Source organism: Trichosurus vulpecula, chromosome 6 (assembly GCF_011100635.1).
Source record: "Trichosurus vulpecula isolate mTriVul1 chromosome 6, mTriVul1.pri, whole genome shotgun sequence".
Taxonomy (NCBI): domain Eukaryota; kingdom Metazoa; phylum Chordata; class Mammalia; order Diprotodontia; family Phalangeridae; genus Trichosurus; species Trichosurus vulpecula.
The window spans coordinates 168,423,916-168,446,301 of record NC_050578.1 but is presented as its reverse complement, the minus strand read 5'-3'; the positions used below and the strand labels follow the sequence as shown (position 1 = coordinate 168,446,301).

General features: G+C 36.5%; 1 protein-coding gene across 1 annotated transcript in view; it reads right to left on the bottom strand.

The window, feature by feature from the left end:
• The window catches only part of RFC1 (replication factor C subunit 1), a 101,127-nt gene that overhangs the window by 10,833 nt on the left and 67,908 nt on the right, over positions 1-22,386 (bottom strand). The window contains exons 10-22 of the mRNA XM_036762332.1: positions 22,124-22,231; positions 17,654-17,833; positions 16,523-16,627; positions 13,588-13,984; positions 12,203-12,312; positions 10,443-10,557; positions 9,802-9,890; positions 9,136-9,273; positions 8,953-9,048; positions 8,723-8,821; positions 8,129-8,283; positions 7,881-7,998; positions 3,712-3,857 (exon numbers count right to left, since the gene is read on the bottom strand). Coding sequence (XP_036618227.1) covers positions 3,712-3,857; positions 7,881-7,998; positions 8,129-8,283; positions 8,723-8,821; positions 8,953-9,048; positions 9,136-9,273; positions 9,802-9,890; positions 10,443-10,557; positions 12,203-12,312; positions 13,588-13,984; positions 16,523-16,627; positions 17,654-17,833; positions 22,124-22,231 — 1,856 coding nt within the window. The remainder of the gene's footprint in view (positions 1-3,711; positions 3,858-7,880; positions 7,999-8,128; positions 8,284-8,722; positions 8,822-8,952; positions 9,049-9,135; positions 9,274-9,801; positions 9,891-10,442; positions 10,558-12,202; positions 12,313-13,587; positions 13,985-16,522; positions 16,628-17,653; positions 17,834-22,123; positions 22,232-22,386) is intronic.

The following is a 22,386-nucleotide window of genomic DNA, read 5'->3' as shown; positions in this document are numbered from 1 at the left end:
TCAAAGACAGCTTTTTTGTCAGTCTACAACACAACACTCTTGAATTTGGAGAGGTTTCACAGAATAGAGCTGCAAGGGCCCTTTATGTATTAGGGAGCCTCTAGCTGTAACTAGGTGAATATATAAATTATCTAGTAAAGATGGAAATTCTGTGCCTTCAATAGTGAATTTTATTATTTGGTTAGCCTAGTAGCTCTTCTTTATGTCTAACCAAGACCTCTCTTAACTTTACTTTACTCCTAATTTCCTTTCTTGGTTTAATCTTTCATATTGTCCATATTACTGGTTTGTCCATACTAACATATGAAGACAATTCTGGTTTATTAAGGCACAACATACTTATAATATTAATATTTGCATAACTTTTCATCCATCCATTCATCTATCTAAGGGAAGCATTCTTCTCTTGCAAATTTTTACATTTTCTTCCCTGCACCATGTTCAAAGGAAGAATCGAAAACTATTAACATTATTAAAGGATGCTCCAAATTACTAATGATAGTAATGCAAATCAAACCAACCCTGAAGTTTCATCTCACACCCTGCAAATTGGCAAAGATGACAAAATATGGGAATAATCCATGTCGGAGGGGTTGTGGGAAGATAGGCACACTGGTGCACGGTTTAAGTTGTGAATCGGTAAAACCACTTTGGAGAACAACTGGAAATCATGCAAATAAAGTGACTAAAATGTCCACTGTCTTTCACCCATATATTCCATGCCAGGCTTATATCCCAAAAAGGACATTTAGAAGAAAGTACAAAGACACAACAAAATATTTACAGCAGCACTGTTGGTGATAGGAAAGAATTGGAAACTAGGTGGGTGCTCATCAATTGAGCAAGGATAAACCAACTGTGGTGCATAATGTAATGGAATATTACTTCACTCTGAGAAATGACAACTGTGGTGAATACAGAGAAACATGAAAAAAGCTACGTGAACTGATAGAGAATGAAATAAACAGAGCCAATAAAACAATATACACAATGACCAAAACAATGTAAACAGAACCAAACAACAACAACAAATCAAGTAAATGTTGCAAAACTATAAAGAACATGAAAGGCACAAAAGAAGAAAAAGGAAAAGATACTCCTATCCCTTTGTAGCGATGGGAAATACACAAGTGTTGCACATTCCATGTATTTTTCAGATTTTTTTTTGATATACTGATCTATTACGATGATTTTTTTTCCTCTTTTCTTTTTTACTATCTTAAAAATACTATTTTTATATGGGATAGCTGGGAAATTATAATAATGTAAAAAAAATCAATTAAAATGTATTTTAAAGAATGGTAGGTAGCATCATGGAAATTTAGACCCATCGGTGTCATCCTCTCTAGCCCTTTTTTTCCCCACAGATGAAGAAATTGAGAACAAGAATACTAAATGACTTGCACAAGAACACACAAATTTTGTTCTTTTTAAAAGTACAGAAGCCAACAGGTGTTGATAATGATATACCAATGTTTACTGTGAACTCATGAAAGGGTTCCAGTAACCTAAATAAAGTTAGGCTGGGTATGGGCAAACGGTGACCTAGAAGAATTCTCTAAAAGAGAAATGGGACAGAGAGAAAGTACCAGAACTGAGAAATCAATCAACACGCATTTATTAAGCACTTACTATGTCTCAGGCACTGTATTAAGCACTAAAGACACAAAGAACCTAAAAAAGCACTGTCCTTGTTCAAGAAGCTCATATTCTAATAGGGAGACCAAGTGCCAAAAAAACACTATGTGCATACAAGTATGGGATGAACGAAAGTAATCTCCGAGAGAAGGCACAAATGGGGGTTGGGGTAGGTGAGGGCAGGTTTGACCCCAACTAGAAAAGGCCTGTTCAAGAAGTTGGAAATTGAACTGAATCTTAAAGGAAGTCAGAGAAGCCAAGGAGTGAAAGCACTCTAGATATGGGGAACATCCAATGAAAAGCCGAGTTAGAATATGGAGTGTTGCATGTGAGGAAAAGAAAGAATGCCAATGTACCTGGTTTGTAGACTATGCAGAGAAAAGAAAAGACTGAAAAAATAGGAAGGGGTCAGGTTGTGAAGGGCTTTAAATGGCAGGACTTTTATATTTAGTAGGCAGCTATCGGAGGATAGCGTATTCAGGGGCAGAGGAAAGGGGTAGAGGCAGAGGATTTGAAAGTTACATGATCAGATTTGAACTTTCGGAAAAATCATTTTAGAAGCTGAGTAGAAGATGGAATTGAGAAGGGAGAGGCTTGAGGCAAGGAGATCAATTAAAAGGAATATTGCAATGGCCTAGGCAAAAGGTGATGAGGGTCTGTGCTAAGGTGGTAGCTTTGTGAGTGGAGAGAGAAAGATTTATGTTAAAAAGAAGCTCTTAAATGGCTGCATTTTTTTTTGAGAAGTGAGAGAAGTAATAAAGGAGGTTGTGAACAAAAAGGGAGAAGCCAAATCTGAAAAAGCCCAAGAAACTGATGCAAATAAGGAGCTAAAATGAGAAATCCAATACTGAGTAGGAAGATGATAGAACTGAGATGGTGAATCCAAGGTATAGGGTTAAAGCACTTCAGCTCGGCTCAGCTCAGAAAAACTACACAGCTGGAAGAACAGACTATCCAGGATGTGAAAGACAAAGAAACAGGTTACATGGAACTAAGTAGAAAGGGGAGACTGGAGAGCCAGAGTTTCCTCTAGAGAAAAAAAGAAGTGGAAAATTGGATTTCCTGTGAACAGGGCAAAGCGAGTTCTGATGAAGTGGTTGTTAATTTCAAACCCATTTCAAACAGAAGCCAGAAACTGATCTGGGTTTCAAAAAATACTTAGACCTAGCCAGAAGGGAACTTTTTGGGGTAGCTCAGTTTCCTCTCAATGTTTCAAGTTAAATTCTCAATGTATTTCCATTACACACACACACACACACACACACACACACACACACACACACACACACACTTTCTAAGCCTTTATCCTTAATGAATAAACAATATACTACTGCCTTCCTTGTGCCCATTCTCTAGAAACACTTATTACCAGTCATCTGGGTAATTTCCCTATAGCTAGTGTCCTAAAAACAGCTAACAGTGTTTTCTAAGAGATAGCAAGACATATTCAAGCATATTAAAAATTATAAAGTACCATAGGAACCTAAGTCATTATTACTAATTCCTGCTAATAAATTAAATGTCTCTGAAGCCTTGTTTGTACAGGCCTAATGTTCTTAACTGAATAGGATGTGTATACACATACAAAATAGAATATGATATGTATGTATATAAACATCTTACCTCCCCAGCAAATAAGAATGTCCTATTCTTGTTATGTCTCTTATAGTACCTAGAACGGTGCTTTTCACACAGAGTAAGTATTTATTGGTTTTAGTATTATTAGTATTTACTGAATAAATGACCTGAAGCTAAACAGTACTACAGTATTTATAACAGGATCTCAGATTTATATATTGCTTTGAACTTTGTCTTAAATGCTCACTTTATCCAACCCAATATCCCCAACTCCAAAATGTAACAAGGGTAGGTGCTATCATTTCCATTTTACATATCATTTAACTGAAGCTGAGAAAGGTTAGAGAAGTTGCCGAGGTCATACTTTAGGTTACTGGCTAAAAATTCAGATCTTTTGCATTCTAGGCTGGCATTTGTTACATTATGCCATGCTGTCCAATAAAAGGGCAAACATTCCACACCAATGAAACTCCAAAGAGGAATGATTATACTTACTCAAGACTCATGTGTAATGCTAATTCTTGAACAATGCGATCATGTTTGCTTGTAGATGAGAATTTACCCAGCCAACTTGGGAAGGAAGGAAACTGAGTCAGGTAACCTCTCATCAACTCTCCAGGAAGAACACTAGAGTAAATGGCCTGAAAAGTCAAGCAACAAAAACTAGTTCAGGTTAAACCACAATATAAAACAGAAAAATAAAAGTTGGAATTCAATCCCAAAAGATAATTAACTTTCTACTATTTTAATAGATACAAAGTCTAATCAATCACCAACCTTAATAGAGAAAAGTATTAGCAAGGTAATCTAAGCAAGAGATTTGGATTTGAGATGTGTGATGGGATTTCTTTGGTAGCCAATGTACTTTCTTAACTATGATTTGTTAAAATTAGTCTTTATTCATAACCTGCACTGAATAATGGTCAGAAGACAAACCAGATAATTAAAAGTTGATCACAGATTATAAATTCATAGATAGTAGATTAATATTTATTAATATAAGTACCACAACATCTGATATAAACAGACCTTTAAAAAACTGTTTCTCATAATAAGACAGGAAGAATATCATGTTATATCCTTTACATATAAAGTCCTTTTTATTACTTTAGTGTTTACTTATTAGTTAAGAAGAAACACTGTCAGACCACATTAAACCTACAGGTAAGACATCAGTGGTTCAATAGAAAGAGGATAGTTTATCACCTTTTTTATGTCATGGACCCCCTTTTCAATCTGGTGATGTCCATGGAGCCCTTCTAAGAATCATGTTATTAAACGCATAAAATAAAACATGTAAGATTACAAAGGGAGCCAACTATATTAAAATGAAGATGTACTAATTTTTTTCCCCTTGGACATGGAACCCAGGTTAACCAGAGTTAAGATTATAAAATCATAGACTTTTGAGCTGGAAGGGCTCTTAAGGAACATTAAGTCTGATCCTCTGATTTTACACATGGAGAAACTGAGCTTTCTGGAGATCAAATGACATGCCCAGGGCACAGACATGGTAAATGTCTTAGAAAGAATTCAAGTCGAGGTCTTCCCAATCTGAAATCTAGTGATCTATCCACTACACCATGCTGTCACAGAACTGGGAGTCAAGAGAAAACAGCTCAAATGCCACCTCCAGCAGTCTCTAGGTACATACCCAAGAATGATTTATTTATATTCTCTCAGCCTCAGTACACTTACCTATAAAGAGACAAGCAGTGGTGGGACTCATATGTGAAAATGTATGTCAAGTTATTAATACAGATTTAAGTGCTTTATAAATGTCAAGTTACTGCTGTTATTATCATTAACAACTAAAGACAACAAGGGCATTCATATTCACTGGCACTAGGCTAATGTTCAACACCAGTGCCAGGCTGAACGGTAGGACATTTCTTTTTGGTACGTTCTTCTATCGCTGTATCCCTCTCCCAGTATCCTAATGCTAGCCAAAGCTATCCCACTAGGATACCCAACACAGAACTGCTCTCCCCTAGTGCAACCCAATCCCCCAATTCTTCAATGGAGCCCTCTTAGCTAACAGGAAGATAGCAATATGGTCAAAGTCATTCATGTTATGGTGTAAATGACTAACAGGTTTAACTAAAAGGCAGCATAGTACAGTGAAAAGAGTATTATTATTTGGAGCATAGAATTCTGACTATGCCAACTCCTACCTGAAACTAGTCATTTAGTTACCTGGACCTTAGTTTCCTCATCTGTAAAAAGAATGCGATGTCTTTTTCTTTTTTTTTTTTTTTGCAAGTATCATGTTGAATTCTTTTACTCAAAAGGAAAATCAAGCTACACATTTTAGAAGTTGTTTCGTTTTAGTTAATGTTTGTGAATTTCAAAATTAAAGAAGATCAAATATTGATGATCTTTTTCACCAATTCTGAAGACATGACAAGAAATGACAAAATTGTCTTAATATGACTCCTCTTATTATCAATGCTTTGGGACAAGTTTTCATGTGTCATTTATGGTTGTCAGGACTTATGAAAATTTCCTATCCTTTAGCACTCATCTATTGGCAATGGTTCCTGGTATACGAGAGTCAGTTTTCTCTATACTTGGATATAAATTGCTTTTCTTGGTCATTTTTCATGCAATATTGGATATATTCTGCATTCTACAATTTGTCTTCTAATTTGATCTCCACTTACTTTATTCAAACATTTAAATTTTATATAATCAGAATTTTTTTTAAAAATCACAATCTCAGATGAAGAATTGTCCTAGTCGCAGTTGTGAAAAGTATCTAAGTGTATTTTATTCTGCTTTGTTTTAATAACTTTTTTTAATAAGCAAAAAATCCCCCTACCCCTCCTACATCAAATTGAGAAAGGAAAACACAACCCGTTACAAACATATATAATCAAGTACAACATTCCTCCACTGTCCATGTCTTAAAAAACATGTCTTGCTCTGTACTCTGAGTTCTTCATCTCTTATCAGGAGGTGGGTAGCAAATATGATCACTTATCCTCTGGAGTGGTAGTTTGTCATTATGTTGAACAGAGTTGTTAAGTCAGAGGGTTTTTTTTTAAACAATATTTTTGTTATTATATAAATTGTTCTGCTGGTTCTGCTCACCATACTTTCTATCAGTTCATACAAGTCTTTCCAGGTTTCTGTGACACCATCCCCTTCATATTCTTAAAACAGTTATTTATAGTCCATCAAATTCAAATACCCTCACTTGTTCAGCCATTCCCCAATTGATGGGCATCCCCTCAGTTTCTAATTCTTCACCACAGTGAAAAAAGATAATTTTTTTTTAAAACCCTTTAATTTGTTATGATTAAGAATAATTACTCCCTTAACCTACCTTCTCTTCTTATGCCCCTTTCTACCTTTTCTCTTCTGTTTCCCCTTTTCAGTGAAATGTATTTATATACCCAAATATCTCTCTCTCTGTACATGTATGTCTTCTTTCCTCCTCTGATCAATTTAGATGAGCGAGGTTCAAATACTAAACAGGAATGCAGTGTCTTCTAAGGTCCCTTGCAGATCTAAAGCATGACCCCGAAATCCCCTCTAAAAGTACTTTCATTTTAAAAGATGAGCTCAGGCCCAAATGAAATCTCTCATTAGTGGTGTGTGTGGTTGAGTGTGATCATGTGGGGTCTTTTTATTCCAGCTCTCAATAGCACAACTACCACACAAGTCAGCAACTAAGGATTTCATTACTAAAAAGTTGGTAACCCTTTGTTTTAAGTAAAATAATCACCCAGAATACCTCAACTTCACACTTTAAAAAAACCTGTATTATTGCTCATGTGGGTATTCCATCCACAGATTTGAACCTTTACACATTTTCATGAGATGGTCATTTTTTAGGAGTGGGTTTTAGTTTTCTGTGGTTTACTTAGAAAATTAGCAACTTCAAAAATAATACAGGAGAGGAGTATGATTAGACCTGCGAACAACTAGAACAGAAACCTATGTCCCAAGATAAACTGCTGAGTCCAAAAAAAAAAAAAAAAAGAAAGAAATCATCACTGAGTGACCAACCCTAGTGATGAGATCAACTTAAATGCACTACTGTCTTTTTTAAAGCTTTTATTTTACATGGCAAAAGGAGGGCCAGAGGGGGGGGAAATCCTCTCAAAATCTTACCTAACTTAAAAAACTGTTATGATTCTAAAAGAAGAGACCATTTACAACTATGGCACTGTCAGAAAAAGTCAAGGAAAGGTTATCTGGCTCAGTTCCTTGATTCCAACACGTTGAGAATCTAATCAGAAGTGTGTTCTTAAGGCAACAGGCTAAATGAAACCTTTTACTCACATCTGAGTCACAATCAGAGCCTACTGTTAACCGTTCCTTTTGTCTATGTTCTGAATACCAAAATAGTTTTGGAAGATGGTCTGGTAAAGGAGTGGGGAACCTGCAGCCTTGAGGCCACATGAGGCTCTCTAGGTCCTCAAGTGCAGCCCTGTGACTAAATCCAAACTTCACAGAACAAATCCTTTTATTAAAGAACCAGTGAAAATAAAGCATTTTAGTTTATGGCGAACCACGGCCTAGATAAATACGGTCCAAAAAATTCTCTATGATTCATAAAGCTTATGACATTCTCAACATCTGCAGCATCTAAAAGCAGTTAGTTACCATCTCTGCAGAATACTTTATATGCATCTTAAGGGTAACAACACACCTACCTGTGTTGGCAGAAGGCTCCAGTTTTGCTTACTTCGAATTTGTCTATCAACTAAGTCACCATCACATATACTATCTGCTGCTCTGCTCAAAAGCATCAGGTGTTTTTTCACATCCCCTCTGCAGGAAGGAACAAATTTCCATTACTAGGAGTACCCCCTAAAAGTGAGACCCTCCACAGGCTACAGGCCCTCAAAAGGTGCTGCACGTGCAGCCAATTCCATCTTTACCATTACTTTGAAATACTGACCCTGCAGCAGCAGGTTTTACATGTAAGTAGTTTTCCTGGACAAAAAGAGGTGCTATGGAGTAATCGTGGAAGAAGAGATCAGATTTGTCCACAAGTGACATATGAGCGGTCTCTTCACCAGCAGCAAACACTTTCCGGGCAACATCGAATGGACCCTAGAACACAAAAATGCTTTTACAATTTTATCACAGATCAATTCATTTTAACTGATGATGAGCTGAAATAAACTGCAAAAAAGGTAAGAATCTAAATCATCTATGATAGATCACTCTGGCCTCCATGCAAATTATTTGTAAGATTAAGTACATATAAAAAAGATCCTAGAACAACAGGATACTTCAGAATTCATGATCGATCAATAATTTACCATATTTAATCTTTAGCCCTTGAAAATTTGGGTTGTAATTCTGAAACTCTTTGGTAGCTTCTTTATGATTAATGTTGTCACCATTATCCTAGCTTCCCTCCATCCACAGGATTAGTGAGTTCATCAAATAAATACGATCTAAACTTCTTCCATTATTTCTACTATTTATTAGTAGGGAGAAACACTGCCAAGTCAAAGAGCAGCTAAGAAATATAAGTTTCTCTTACCAGTTTGATATCTTTTTTGGCTCTGCTGGAATCAGCTTTAGCTTGGTCATAGGTTAGGGCTTTACTTTCTGCACACCACATGCTAAGATTATGCAAAACCTAGAATTCAAGAACAAGGCAAGTGATTGGCAAAAGGGAAAATATACCCTAAAAGAGCAATAAAAAGGCCAAAACTGAGCAAATTACCAGTTGCATTATATTATAAAATTTACAGTATAAAAATAACATACCTGTCGAATATCATGATTTGCTCCCAAGATAATTTCATTCATAGCTGAAGGAGGAATCTTTAAACCCTCTTTAAAAGCAATAGACATCATAGCACCCTGAAAATGATATATAAAAAAAAATCTCAAAAATGCAACAAGAATCTTTAATTAATCAAATACTTGAGAAATAAACAATTTTTGCACCTTAATCTGTTCAATCCGAGGTCTTTGAAACCGAAGATCAAAGCAATAATGTACTAAGGAACGAATTTTTGGATGGTTTCGATCATTACACATACAAATAATGGGTATCTTTGTGTGTTTGATCAGGCCAATTAGTTCCTGAAAAGCAAATATGCAACATCAAAATCATCACAAAAGAATCACAGTTGCAGAAAGAAAAAATAAAGCCATACTTTTGCACTATTGCATTAAAAAACAATGTCCAAAGTCACAAATTCACAATTCTATTTAAATAAACTTTAATCATTACAATTCTCACAGCTGAGAAAATTTGTTTTGGTCAGTTGTTTTCAGTCCTGTCTAACCCTTTGTGACCCCATTTAGAGTTTTCTTGGCAAAGATAATGGAATGGTTTGTCATTTCCTTCTCCAGCTCGTTTTAAAAATGAGGAAACTGAGGCAAATATGGTTAAGTGACTTGCAGAGGGTCACACAGCTAGCAAGTGTCTGAAGCCAGATATGAACTCAGGAAGATGAGTCCTCCTGACTTCAGGCCTGGCACTATATCCATTGTGCCATCTAGCTGACTCCAGCAGTGAAAAATGGAAGAGGAAAAAAAAAAACCAACCTGCTCTTTAAACATGTACATTTAAATGAACAGATTGAAAACATGTAAGGATTTTATTACCTGAATCCCTCCCCTATCTTCAGTGCCTGCCATTCCATCTACTTCATCCATGATCAGAGCATGTTTTGTGCCTCCTGAAGGAGCTGCACCTGATCCATAGTGACAACAAATAACAAAATTGGACAAATATACAAAAAATACAAAAGACAATAAAATCTAGTTACTGAAAAACTTTTGAAGAAGTACTCATCAGTAGTGGGAAGTTAACAAGGTTTCAACTGAATATAATGAACTCTACGATCCTAACCATGCATGTTTAACCCCTAATTCGGGAATCTTGATTTCTATTGTAATATCTCCTTTTGTTTGTTCCTGTTGTGTAACTATTCCCAAAATCCCTTCTAACTACATACATATAAGGTTTCTGAGGCTACCAGTTCTATTTTCCCATTTGCAAAAAAAAGACCTTTTATACCTCAATCAGAATGCATTTCCTGAAAAGTGCAATAGCAAATAACAATAAACAGGCCTCAGTTACCACAGAGAATACATTTTTGTTATAGTTATGTCTAAACATTGATCAATGTTTCATACAATTGCTTATTTTTTCTTGAATTGGTATTTCCCTTTTACTTTTCATCCCAAGTTTCTTACATCCAATCTTTAAATGTCTATTAAAAACAAGTCCAAGGGGCACATACCTGAATAGAAGTCTTTGATGCTGGTGTTACTCAGTGACTCAGCAACAATTTCTTTCAAACTGGTTTTATTCCGAGTGTCACTTGCATTCAGTTCTACATAACTATATCCCAATTCCTAATTAAAATACAAGAAATCACCGTAATCACAAAACTAAATAAAAAATGTAAAAGGGAAAAAGAGAGTAAAAAAAGGGAAAAAACAGGGTAAAAAAGACAGTTTTAAAAACTTTTAGCTTCAGATTATCTTCATATAACTAACACCTATCCTTCACATAACAGTACACACTAAAATACTATGCTGATGTCTCACTCAAGCGTAGGGGTAGCTTTTCAAATACAAGGTCAGCAGAAAGAAAACTGACTGGTCCAACATTAAGCTGGAAAGACCTAGCAACAGGATGAATCTGTCATTTGGGAGTCAGTCTACCTAAACTCAGAAAGGCATGGCCTAAATCAAAAGTTAGCTCCTCAGTAAGTGATATTATTTGGCCACTGCCAACTCAGAAAAAATGTCTAATGAAGCCTGGACAGGCTGAAATGTGTCTAAATGGAAGGAGTATGAAAAGCTGGTGAAATCACCAATCTTTTAAATATTAAAATAACAAGTTTAGTTTTTAAAATACATGCTTCTTAGGGAGACTTTTATAATACCTTGGTATTTCCAGAGGGTTTGTTTTTAAATTAAAAGATCAGTATAAGACCTTGAAACTTTAGCAGATTTGATAGTGAAAACATATAAAGAGTGCATCTGACCAACTTTATTGAATGTGGCTCATAAAACACCTAAGAATTAAGCATGCTAACCTCATGATTCACAGGCAGAACAATCATTTTATCTAAAACAACAGCACAAAGTAAAAAGTACTTCTAGCCTTTATCAAATAAACTACCTATGCACAATAATTATAAAATTATTCTCTCTCAGCTAAGTAAAAAATAAATTTTCTTCACTCACGAGTAGAAAGTTATGGTGTCTCATTGATACATCTTTATCAGCTTCTAAAATTCTTTAATAAATTTTATCAGCTTTAACAATTCAATTATTGAAAATAAAAGTATTATGACAGAAAATCCAATCCATATCAAGAAAAAGAACTATGGAGTCTGAATGCAGACAGAAGCATACTATTTGCTCTTTTTTAGTCACTTCTTTTTCATGGTTTCTCCAACTGGTTCTAATTCTTCCTTAGAACATGACTAATGTAAAAATATGCTTAATGAGAATGTATATGTATAACCTATATCAGACTACACACCATCTTGGGGAGAAGGAGAAAATTTAGAACTCAAAATCTTATGGAAATAGAGAGAGAAGACAAAGAAAGAAGCACATGGTGTTTTACAATTCTGAGGTTTTATCTTTGTCAAATCAACGCAGGGAAAAAAAAGGTTTTCCATACTAGTCTATGTTCTCAGGAGGAAAAAAAAAAACCAGGTTGCATAATGGAAAATCAGGCAATGGGCCTAAAACCAGCTTCTTCATTTTTCTATTCCTGGATAATGTTTTTTTTGTTTGTTCATTGTGCAATATGTATGTATGTGTGAACTCAATGTTTTTGCAGCAGGGCAATTCTTATGTTTCTTACCGTAGTGGTGTGATAAGGATGGCTAACTGAAAGAAAGTATAACAACAAGGAAATAAAGGCACAGCCAGAGCAAATCCTAGAGGCCTAGTGATTTTTTAAAAAACTATATATGTGGCTTCTTTAACCTCTACAATTTACCCCACAGCTCCAAGTGAGTTGTGACTAACAACCTACCTGACACACTAGAGAAGCTGTAGTCGTTTTGCCAATCCCAGGTGGACCGGAGAGCAGTGCTGCTTTAAAACTGGAACCATCATCTTTGCCACCAAATTTGATAACTTTAACTGTCAGGGAAAAAAATAGCACCGTATTGTTATCCAAACAGACATGTGTGGCTGCTAAGGGCGAATGTGCATAAAGCCAGAGTCAGGGAGAAGTAATGGTGAAACGCTGACTCAGAGATAATCCCTCTGTGTTCAAGGCAACAAGTTCTTTTCCCTATGATCACACAAGCAAACTAAATATAATTGATAATTAATAACACGTATGAAACCAGTTTGCAGGGTTTAGATGAACATTTCCCCATGTAAACAAATGTAAAAAATTTGACAATTAGTTCTTTCAAAGCCTTAAAATTTTTAAGCCTTCTCCAGATAACACGATTATAATGATAATTTTTCCAACCTTCAAAACAGAATTTAAGTCAAATTAACAAAAATAAAAATGGAACAGAGGGAACACTCTAAATCTAGTGTTGTGTCATACTAACTATATATTATTGAACTATAAAAGATTATCTCATGCTTGGATTCAAATTCTTTTGACCACCCTGATATCACGAAGTAATTTCTCACCCTTGTAACTAATTCACTGTAATTCTTACTGTTGGTAAAGAAGAACGAAGTAAAAGTGGATACCAAGATATTCAGTATTCTCTCCAGAAAGACTGAGACTCCGTTCTACCCTTAAAAATGAAGGAAACATTGACGTTTATGATCTAAAGATTCCAGCACTCTCAGTCCTATATTATACTGCTAATTAAATTTGCACTGTTTTCCATTTTCAAAAGTAAAGCATCTGGCTCCAAGCAAAATGCTGGCTTCTTTATTTGAAGGGCACTTAGGAAAAAGCATCAAGTAGACTTTCAGAGTCCCTTTAGAACTGTAATCATGGGCACAGACAGCAATTCAAAGCCTGTGTGAAATGAAGTATATTGTGACATTGTCCTGGAATTTTATTTTTCCTGCTTTATAGAAGGGTAATTTAGCAGTGCAGTACAAAGATCACCAGGGGAAATGGTGAAGGGGGGGGAGGATGGAGAGAGAGAGAGAGAGAGAGAGAGAGAGAGATTTTCTGGGGTGTAGGGCGTGTCAAAGAACCTGGGTCAGAATTCAGGCTCTGTTGTTTACTATGTGAAGGATTTTAAGCAAGTCACAGAAGAGCACTGGGCCTCAGTTTCCCTACCTGTAAAAGGGGGGAGAGGGGTTGAAGGAGATGATCTTTGAGGTCCTTTTCAGTTCTAAATCCTATGATTCCCCAGAGAGCTGATGGAGAAACATTAACTACAAACACATGAGGAAATCTGTCAACACACATATCAAGTTAAGCTTTATAATCACCATGTTTCTTATCTTCAGATATGTTCTTGTGCCAGTTGCAGAGCCATCGTAAGAGTTTATTAGCACAACTCTGGTCACCTTGCTGTCCAATTATGGTCTTAAGAGAAGTGGGCTTATATTTATCCACCCAAAGCAAACCCTCAGCTTTGTCTCTGCTTTGGTCAGCAACATATTTCTCTTGGCTTAAGACATTTTTCTTCTCCTCATCCACCTGCTTGAAGTCCAGGCCTTTTTGAAAATCACTGGTTTCTGTTTTGACTGATTTCCTGGAACTGTCTTTTTTGGGACTTAATTTGTTCTTTTTAGATTCGGAGTCTTTCTTATTTGGGCTAGTTTTTCTTTTTCCTTGATCAGCTTTTTGTGGTGTCTTCTCCAGTTTTGCTTTTTCCTTCTTTACCTTAAAATTGGAAAAGACAAAATTTCTAGAAGGAACATGACAAGGCAGACAGAATCCCCATCCTACAAATACTTGTAAAAGTAAAGTATCCAACTCATTACTGTCTTTAAAGGAAGTTTTCTGTTGCTAATGAAAACGTTTTCAAAATTAGAGAAAATACTTTTTATTAAATGGTACAAAACTGTCAATATGCATATGAAACACAAACATGTAATTTTCTTTAAAATTAGAGCAAATTAAGTAATCTGAAATTTGAAAAGCAAGGATAGCAAGATCTCACACTCATATATACCCACTCTGATAAATATGTTGTGTTCTATCTCCAGTTTTTATGAGATTTGATCCGGATAGGATGAGAATATTTTATGCTTTAAAAAATACTAACTACTAACAGAAAACATGGACGTAACCACTCTGCTACTACTTTTCCCTATATCATAAGCCAATTCTCACAAATCTAAGTATTGGGAAAAAAAAAAAAACAAGATGGGGGTGAGGGAGGAAGTGGAAAAAGAAGATTGGGGGAGAACTAAATATAAAAATGATTTTATAACTTTGGTCTTGACTTTCTTAGCATGGGGGCACCTGGCCCACCTTTTGTTAGCTGTGAACTTGCCATTATAAAGGAGGAGGTTCTAGACACCACACCCAAGCACAATCAAGCTTACACCTAAGCAAAGGAAAAGATAAATCTCAGAAATCTGTAACAGAAAGCAGTGGCCAGAAGAGGCTATCACCCAGAAGCTACAACAGAACCTAACCTCCCACATGGTCTGACACCAGCAGAGAAACACCCTGTAGACTACGTGCACAGTAGGGACCATGAGACTAACAAGACCTGACAAGACACCCACAGTGAGAGAAGGATGATACATTTGTGGTCCCAGAGCATCAAAAGCTGAGCTGTTCCTCCATCTGGGCCTTGGCCACAAGGATTCCTCATGTGTGTGCTCTTCCCACATGATCCTTACATATACCTAGGGTCACCACTGATGGTATGTGTATTTTAGGGAGGGTATACTCCAGGCTTAGGCTTACAGGAGTACATTCAATTTCAAATTTTCCCTTATCTCTTTACTTTGAATTAAAGTACTTCTGGCTGACTAAAGAAATTTAACACATTGGTGGAGGCTTATGGGCTAGTTTTAAGTAGATACAAACCCACAAAGTATCTTAAACCTGGGAATACCTATTTTAGGGAGCGCAGTCGTAAGAAGAGGATGTCCAAGTGCCATAAAAGATTTCTGATGAGAGACCACTATGGCCTGAAGTCATTTGTCAAAACCTCATGGAAAAAACAGGAAGCTGAGTCTTGAATTTTAATATTATATGTGTATTTTTAGTTGTTGTTGGGGTTTTTTTCTGGTAGGGGTACGGGGACAAATAGGTATATTAAAAAGATGATTCAGTGCTACATGAGAGAAACAAAATGAGCAAAAGCAAGAAGCAGGAACAAAAACCCTTCGTGTCACTCTTTCTTCAAGTTCCAGAAGCTCTGAATGCGTCTGTTTTGTTTTGGTGGGTGGTTTGGGAGTTTGGATGGGCTCTTCGAGCAGGACAGTTGGGGCATTTTAAGTAAAGAAAACTGAATGGTAGCATTAAGAAGGAACCAAAGAGCTACAAATGACCCCACTACAGCGGAGCTATAATCCTTATCTACCATTTAACTTTCATAGTTTCATTCATTCAGCATACAGCCTGTTCTAACCTAAGAGAACTGTTCAGCAGATCTCCCCATACTCTCCCCCACAACCCCTCCACAGCTCTGCAGAGCAGCTTCAGTGCCTGGAGCAAGGACCCCTGGTGGGACTGTACTTGCAAGATGCTGCTGCCACTGCCCAAAGCACGGAGCTGGAGCCTAAGCCCAGGCCCGGGAGCCTGCCAGGCAGGGAGCTGAACTTGAGTGATGCCAATTTACACAAAGAGAGAACTGTCTTTTTCTAAGTGACTATAATGTGAAACACGAAGTGCTAGTTGCTGAGGACATAAACAGTGAAGACGAGACCAGGTCTTCAAGAAGTTTACAGTCCAATAGGGATAAATCTAAGAGGCAAAACGATACTATAAAGAGAAACTCAGATCTTATGACACCCAAGATTAGTGCTTTTACCAGGCAAGTCATTTAACTTGCCTGGGCCTCCATTTTCAATTCTGTAAAATGTGAGGGTCGAATCAGATGACCTGTAAGGCCCCTTCTAGATCTGTGATACTATGATTTCGGTGTGAAGAAGCTTCTGTTCAAGAAGGTTTGCATAGAGTTCACCCAAGAAAATGAAAAATAAGTGGTGACCAGATATAACTTCCTTCTTTGTTCTCAGTTGTGGCTTTAAAAGGTTTGAAAAAATAACCAGACATCCTATCAAATCACACCCAAAAGCAAAAGCCCTTCAGCTCTAGAAGAAATAAGATATGATTACTTTTTGGTGGAAATAGCAGTTATAATTATTATAAACTAGTATGTGATAGTCCAAGAACTTCCTTTATGTGAAAATAGGAAAAATTAACTTAAAAAGGAGTAACAGGTCACTGTGTACTAACCTCAGCTTCAAATGCTATTTCATATTTGGACTTCTTGCCAGGCAGGGTCCTAATGAGATCCAATAGGCCATCTTCATCAATAATTTTTGTTCCCAAAGCCAAAGCCTTAACAATTAAAAATCAAAGTAGAAAAACTTACATCTTTGTCATTGATTTCTGTAAATATTATTCTAGAGCCTAATTAAAAAATAAAATAACAAAGAAATTATTTAACACAATCCGTACACACACAAATACGCAGGTGCCTCATTGAGTAGTAACCATAGAAGACACAAATGCAAAAGTCTTATCATAAAGTAGATAAAACACAGAACCATTCTTTTATAAGGACGAAGCAGGTAAGGTAATGGAAATGCACTGGAGACCTGGTTCCAATGGTCAAGAGCTATGCAATCACTGGGCAAGGGCCTTCATCTGCCTGAGCCTGAATTTCCTCATCTGCAAAGGTGGGGTTCACATTTGTACTACATCACGGGGCTACACTGAGTATCAAAGAAAATGTAACACACTTTGGAAACAGTAAAACACTACACAAATGTAAGCTCAAAGGGCCACCTTCTAAGGGATACTTTCTATTTATACCCCAAAAGAGAAGGGTAAAATAACTAAAGGCCAGTTAAAAGACCTCTCTCCTACTCTGTCTCTTTCCCTGTGGCCAGTCCCTTCTTTCTTATGGACTTTTTCGGGAGGGCAAAGGGGTGAGTAGTTTGCCACATGTCTGTACCTATGACATGTCACTGGCATGTGGCACTTCCACCGTGAAAACTCCTTCTACTGATGCAGATAGGTAACTCAACTATAATTTAAAGACTTAACAAGAGTTGTACTTTAAATAAACGATAAAAATGGGAGTCTACAGTTCCACACAGAGGAATACTTGTGCCTAGAAGAAAATTTTTAAGATCTATGACAATTCTCAAAATAAAAGGCTAATCTAACTTCACCAAGTAAATAAGAATAAACCAGATGAGGTTAAAAAGAAAATTGAGTAGAAAGCCAGCTGGGAAAGATGTGTCTCAGATGGACCAAATAACCTCTCTAAGAGCAAAAGAGACAACAATAGGAATGGTGGTGTGCAGAAACTACTAACTCTATTCTACTTCATTTCACACCAAACACAGCTATACGCACCTTGTCGCTTTTGGATTGCCCACTGTCACGTCCCATAACAAGGTAACTTGTTCTTTTGCTGACATTTCCAGTTACTTTCCCCCCATATCGCTCAATCAGAGATTTGGCTTCATCTCGCTCAATAGATTCCAGGACTCCTGTGATCACAAATGTTAGGCCTTCCAGGCAATTTTCAGCTCCCTGAAAAAACAAAATGTTCAGAAGGAAAGGAAATTATGTTAGCATTCCAGAGAAATACTTACACACTATCAATTGCAAGATGTTAATTATTCTCATTTGATGCCCTGCATAGATAGCATGATAGAAATTTGCTTCAAACAAGCTTAAAACTATTTTTTATATTGGATAACATTAAAAAATATAAAATCAGCACTGCAATTCAAATATCCAACCCTATCAAGATGACCTGGTGAATTTCACACATTCATTCCCCACCCCCACCTCAATTAGGTTTCCTGAAAGACTTAAACTACCATTTAACATTTTTTTCCCAGATGCTTGTTTTTTTTATTTTTTAGATTTTTTACTTTTAAGTTTACAACATTCAGTTCCACAAGTTTTTGAGTTTCAAGTTTTCTTCCCTTTCTCCCCTCACCCCTCCCCACCAAGATGGCATGGAATACAATATGTGTTCTACATATACCATAGCATTAAACTTATTTGCACAACAGTCAAGTTGTAAAGAAGAATTAAGACCAATACCACTTAACTTTTACAACTAAATAAATCACTGAATGCAAAGGACAAACAGCCTTGCAGCCATGCTCAATATAACTCCTCCTGACATTAAGAGAAAAAAATAGTTCTAAAAATCTAATCCATATTTCCTAAGGTTCCTGTTCTTCCATATGGCAAATCTTACAAATGTCTTGTAAGTAATGGACAAGTTCATGTCTTAGGCCCAAATATCTTGCCATTACTTTTCCCCATATCATAGTTTAATCTTGCCAAATCTTTGTAAGTTCTCAAAAAAAGTGGAAGTCAGTTAAATTCTAGCTTATAATTATTTTATTGCTTAGGTAATGACTACTTTGTCTTCTTCTATAACATGAAGCACCTTGTCTGGCTTTGGTCAGCTGGAAGTAATAAGTAAACAGTTGTCAACTTGCTCTTATCAGACAGAAGTTCTAGCTGTCATATTACTGCAGAACAGAACTGAGATGAACTTCCAGTGGTACATCACAGGCAGTCAAGTAAGAACTTCAATGTATTAGACAAACTTATATGGTCATCTCTCCCACAAATGAGAAAAAGAGTTGCATCAGGGGAAATCTGCAACTGCAAAGCATCTTGGGTAAAAAGACCATTTATGTGGGAGAACTGGTGCAGTGAGCAGACACAAGAGAACAATTTACATAGCAACATCATGAGAATAAAATAACTCTGAAAGATTTAAGAGCCCTGTCAACACAGTTATGAACCATGACTCCCAAGGACTCTCAGTGAAGCCTGCTGCCCACCTCTTGACAGAGGCGTAATGGATTCAGAGTGCGGACTGAGATTTTTTTTGGGACAAAACCAACGGAGAGAGTTGTTTTAATTGTGTGTGTGTGTGCGCGCGTGTGCGTGTTTCAAGGGCTCTGGTGGTGTTTTTTCCCTCATTCAGTGGCAGATGGAAGAGAAGGTGGGCAGAAGATAGATTTTAGTTGAAAATTAATTTTCAAAAGGAAAATAATAGGAACCTTGAGAGGGAGTAACCACTTCATCATATAAATAAGGAGTAAAAAATAAGAGAAACATATCCTGGGGAAAGAGAGATAAAAACTCAGTATCAGCTATGACTCCCAATGAAGGCCAAAGACAACGCAAGGTAGGAGGAAAAAGAACAAGAAAGGAAAAGGCTGGCGGTCGAGGTAAGCAAAACAATAGCCAAAAACGTAATAAAGATAGAATTACTCAATTCTTATTAAGATTCTGGTTTTGTCTAAGGAGAATGAGCTTCCAAATGAAAAAGATATAAGAATAAAAAAGATACTTAGAAAAAAGAAGAATTCCAAGATAAAGAGAAGGTTAAGAGCAACTAGAATACTAGGGTATTCAAGTCATATCCCAGAGCTGAAATTGATGATATTTTTAATCATGGACAAGAGGAAAAAATGTAACAGACAGGAGAAGGGAAAATGTCTTAAATTTCAAAAATTTAGTAAATTCTAGAAAGTAGTATTAAAGGGGATGGTTTGTAGTGAGTTTGTGTCAAAGCTCAGGTCAAGGGCCAATTTCCAAGTGAGGCCTTTCCTAACTCCCCCTTACTCCTTCCAGATACTAGTGCCTTCTGCCACTACCCCTAAAAAAATTATCCTGTACTTATTGTGTATATTTGTGTTTATAATTTATATAGTTCCACTATAAAAACGTAATTTCTTTGAAAGCAAGGATCATTTCATTGTTGTCTTAAATACTCAGTCCCTAGAACTGTACCAGGCACACAGCAAGCACTTAATCAATGTTAATTGACTGATTTGCTGAATGTATAAGAAGGAAAGCAGTGATCACTAAGACCCGACACACATTAAACAAGAACAGCTCACATCAGACTACCTTCATTACCTTTGTAATAGTTATCTGTCAGATCAAGGGGATGCTATGGAGTAATATACTTAAATCACACCAAAGAATTTCATAAAGTTTGTCTTAATGATATCCTAATAGACTAAATGGGGTGTTATGGATTAATAATCAACCTGGTGGTATATACATAGGGATCTGTGTTGGAAGGATCTGTTTTACCCATGGCTTTGTGGTTTTGTAGAACCTAGGTTCCCTCATTTCCTAAAACAGGAAAGTTTTTCCTGACAGATAACAAAGCTGTCTCTGGAACCTGATTGGCCCTTGCCTCACCTGAAACAGCTTCCTGGTAACCAAAGGGCATAAAAACATGTGGAACTGGGGACCCGCCAACTTTTTTAAATGCCTCAAGTCATCATAAAGACGTGTTTTCATATGGGTGTGTGCATGTGTCCAGCAAAGGGTCACCATATCTTTTCTCTATGTCCCTGTTGTGTTATAGCAAAGTAAATCTCCTTTTATTAACTGTACAATGACTTGCAAACACCTCATTTTATCCAATGAACATAAACAAGGTAATGGTGTTAAGCCCATCTTCAACTGGTTTAAAAGAAGGCATGGATGCAACACATTAAATTTACAATTAACCCAAAGCTGGAAGAGTTATTAGCAAATACATCTAAAGAGACCCAAAAACCATAAGAAGTCTAGATAAGCTAGAATTTTGGCTGGAGATAAAATTTAACAGGGATTAAGTCCTACACTTGAGTCCAAAACGGCTCAAGTACAAGACGGAAGATGTGGGACTACACAACAAATTATGTGGGAGGAAAAAAAGATCTTTGAGTTTTAATGAACTGCAATTTCACCATGAGTCAATAATATGACAAAGACAATAAAGTGACAAGTAAATAATGTGACAAAAAAAAAGGCAATTTAGGCTACACTGACAAAGAAATAACGTCCAGAAAGGAAGTTACACTTCTACTATATTCTAGCCCTGGTAAAATAACTGAAATAACATATCAACTCTGGGTACAATATTTTAGGAAGGATGCTGACAAACTAAAGCGATTCTCGAGCATAGTGACCTGGTGAGGAGCCTAGAAACCACACTATCCAAGCAGCAGCTAAGGATTCTGGGGATGTTTAGTCCAGAGACTATTGGGGAACATGATGGGTGTTACAAGGGCAGCCGTATGAAAAAGACATCAGTCTTAATCTGTTTGACGCCAGAGAAACGGAATTGGGGAAAACGTGTAGAAGTTGTAAAAGGCCATATTCCAGATCAGAGTAAGGAAAAACTTCTTTACAAGTTCAGGTATTCAAAAGTAGAATGGGATGTTTCAGAAGATGGGGGAATCCCAATGATAAGAGATATTCAAGGGGGGACTGGAAGACCCCTTGTCAGTGATATTATACAAGAGATTCCTGCTAAGGTACAGGTTGAACTGGATAACAGGTTCTGAACCTTTTTGGGTCAGGTGATACCTACAGACCCTTTCTCAGAATAATGTTTTAAAGGCATAAAATACACAGAATTACAAAGGAAAACAATTACACTGAAACAATTATCTAAATATTTTTTTAAAACAAGTTCATGAAGCCCAAATTAAGAACCCCTGGAAGAAATGATCTCTGATAAACTTTCCAACTATGGAAAGCTCTAAAAATTTCTAAAACTCATTTAATTAATTCAAAGAAACTGTATGAGCCTCTACTAAAAGAGCAAGACACATTTCTAATGCAAAAAAAAAATCCAATTATAATCACATTTTCAGTAAAAAAGGAAACAGAAAAAAATCTAAACTTCTCATGTAACTTATCACTGTATACATTATATAGATCTTCAAGTAGTATACCTATACCTTGCACATTAATACCTAATAATTTCTTATTCTATTTAACTGAACAAGTACACAGATATAAAGGACACATTTCATTCACAACCGCCCTGTTACTTACTTTTGGAATCTCCTTAGAGCCCAGAGCTTTGGGACCCTCTCGATTCAGGTAGCTTCGATAAGCCTGGTAATTAGTGCGTCTCTTTTCAGTATCTTCAGGACTTACAGACTTTGGGATTGCAATAAGGAAAAAAGGGAAGAATTGATTAAAAGGAAAAAGCACTCATGTTCATGTTTTAATTTGTTCAGTATAGGAACTCAAAGAGAGACCAGGAATACAGGTGTAAGTTTGGGGGTCACCTGTAGAGAGGCTGAAGCTATACA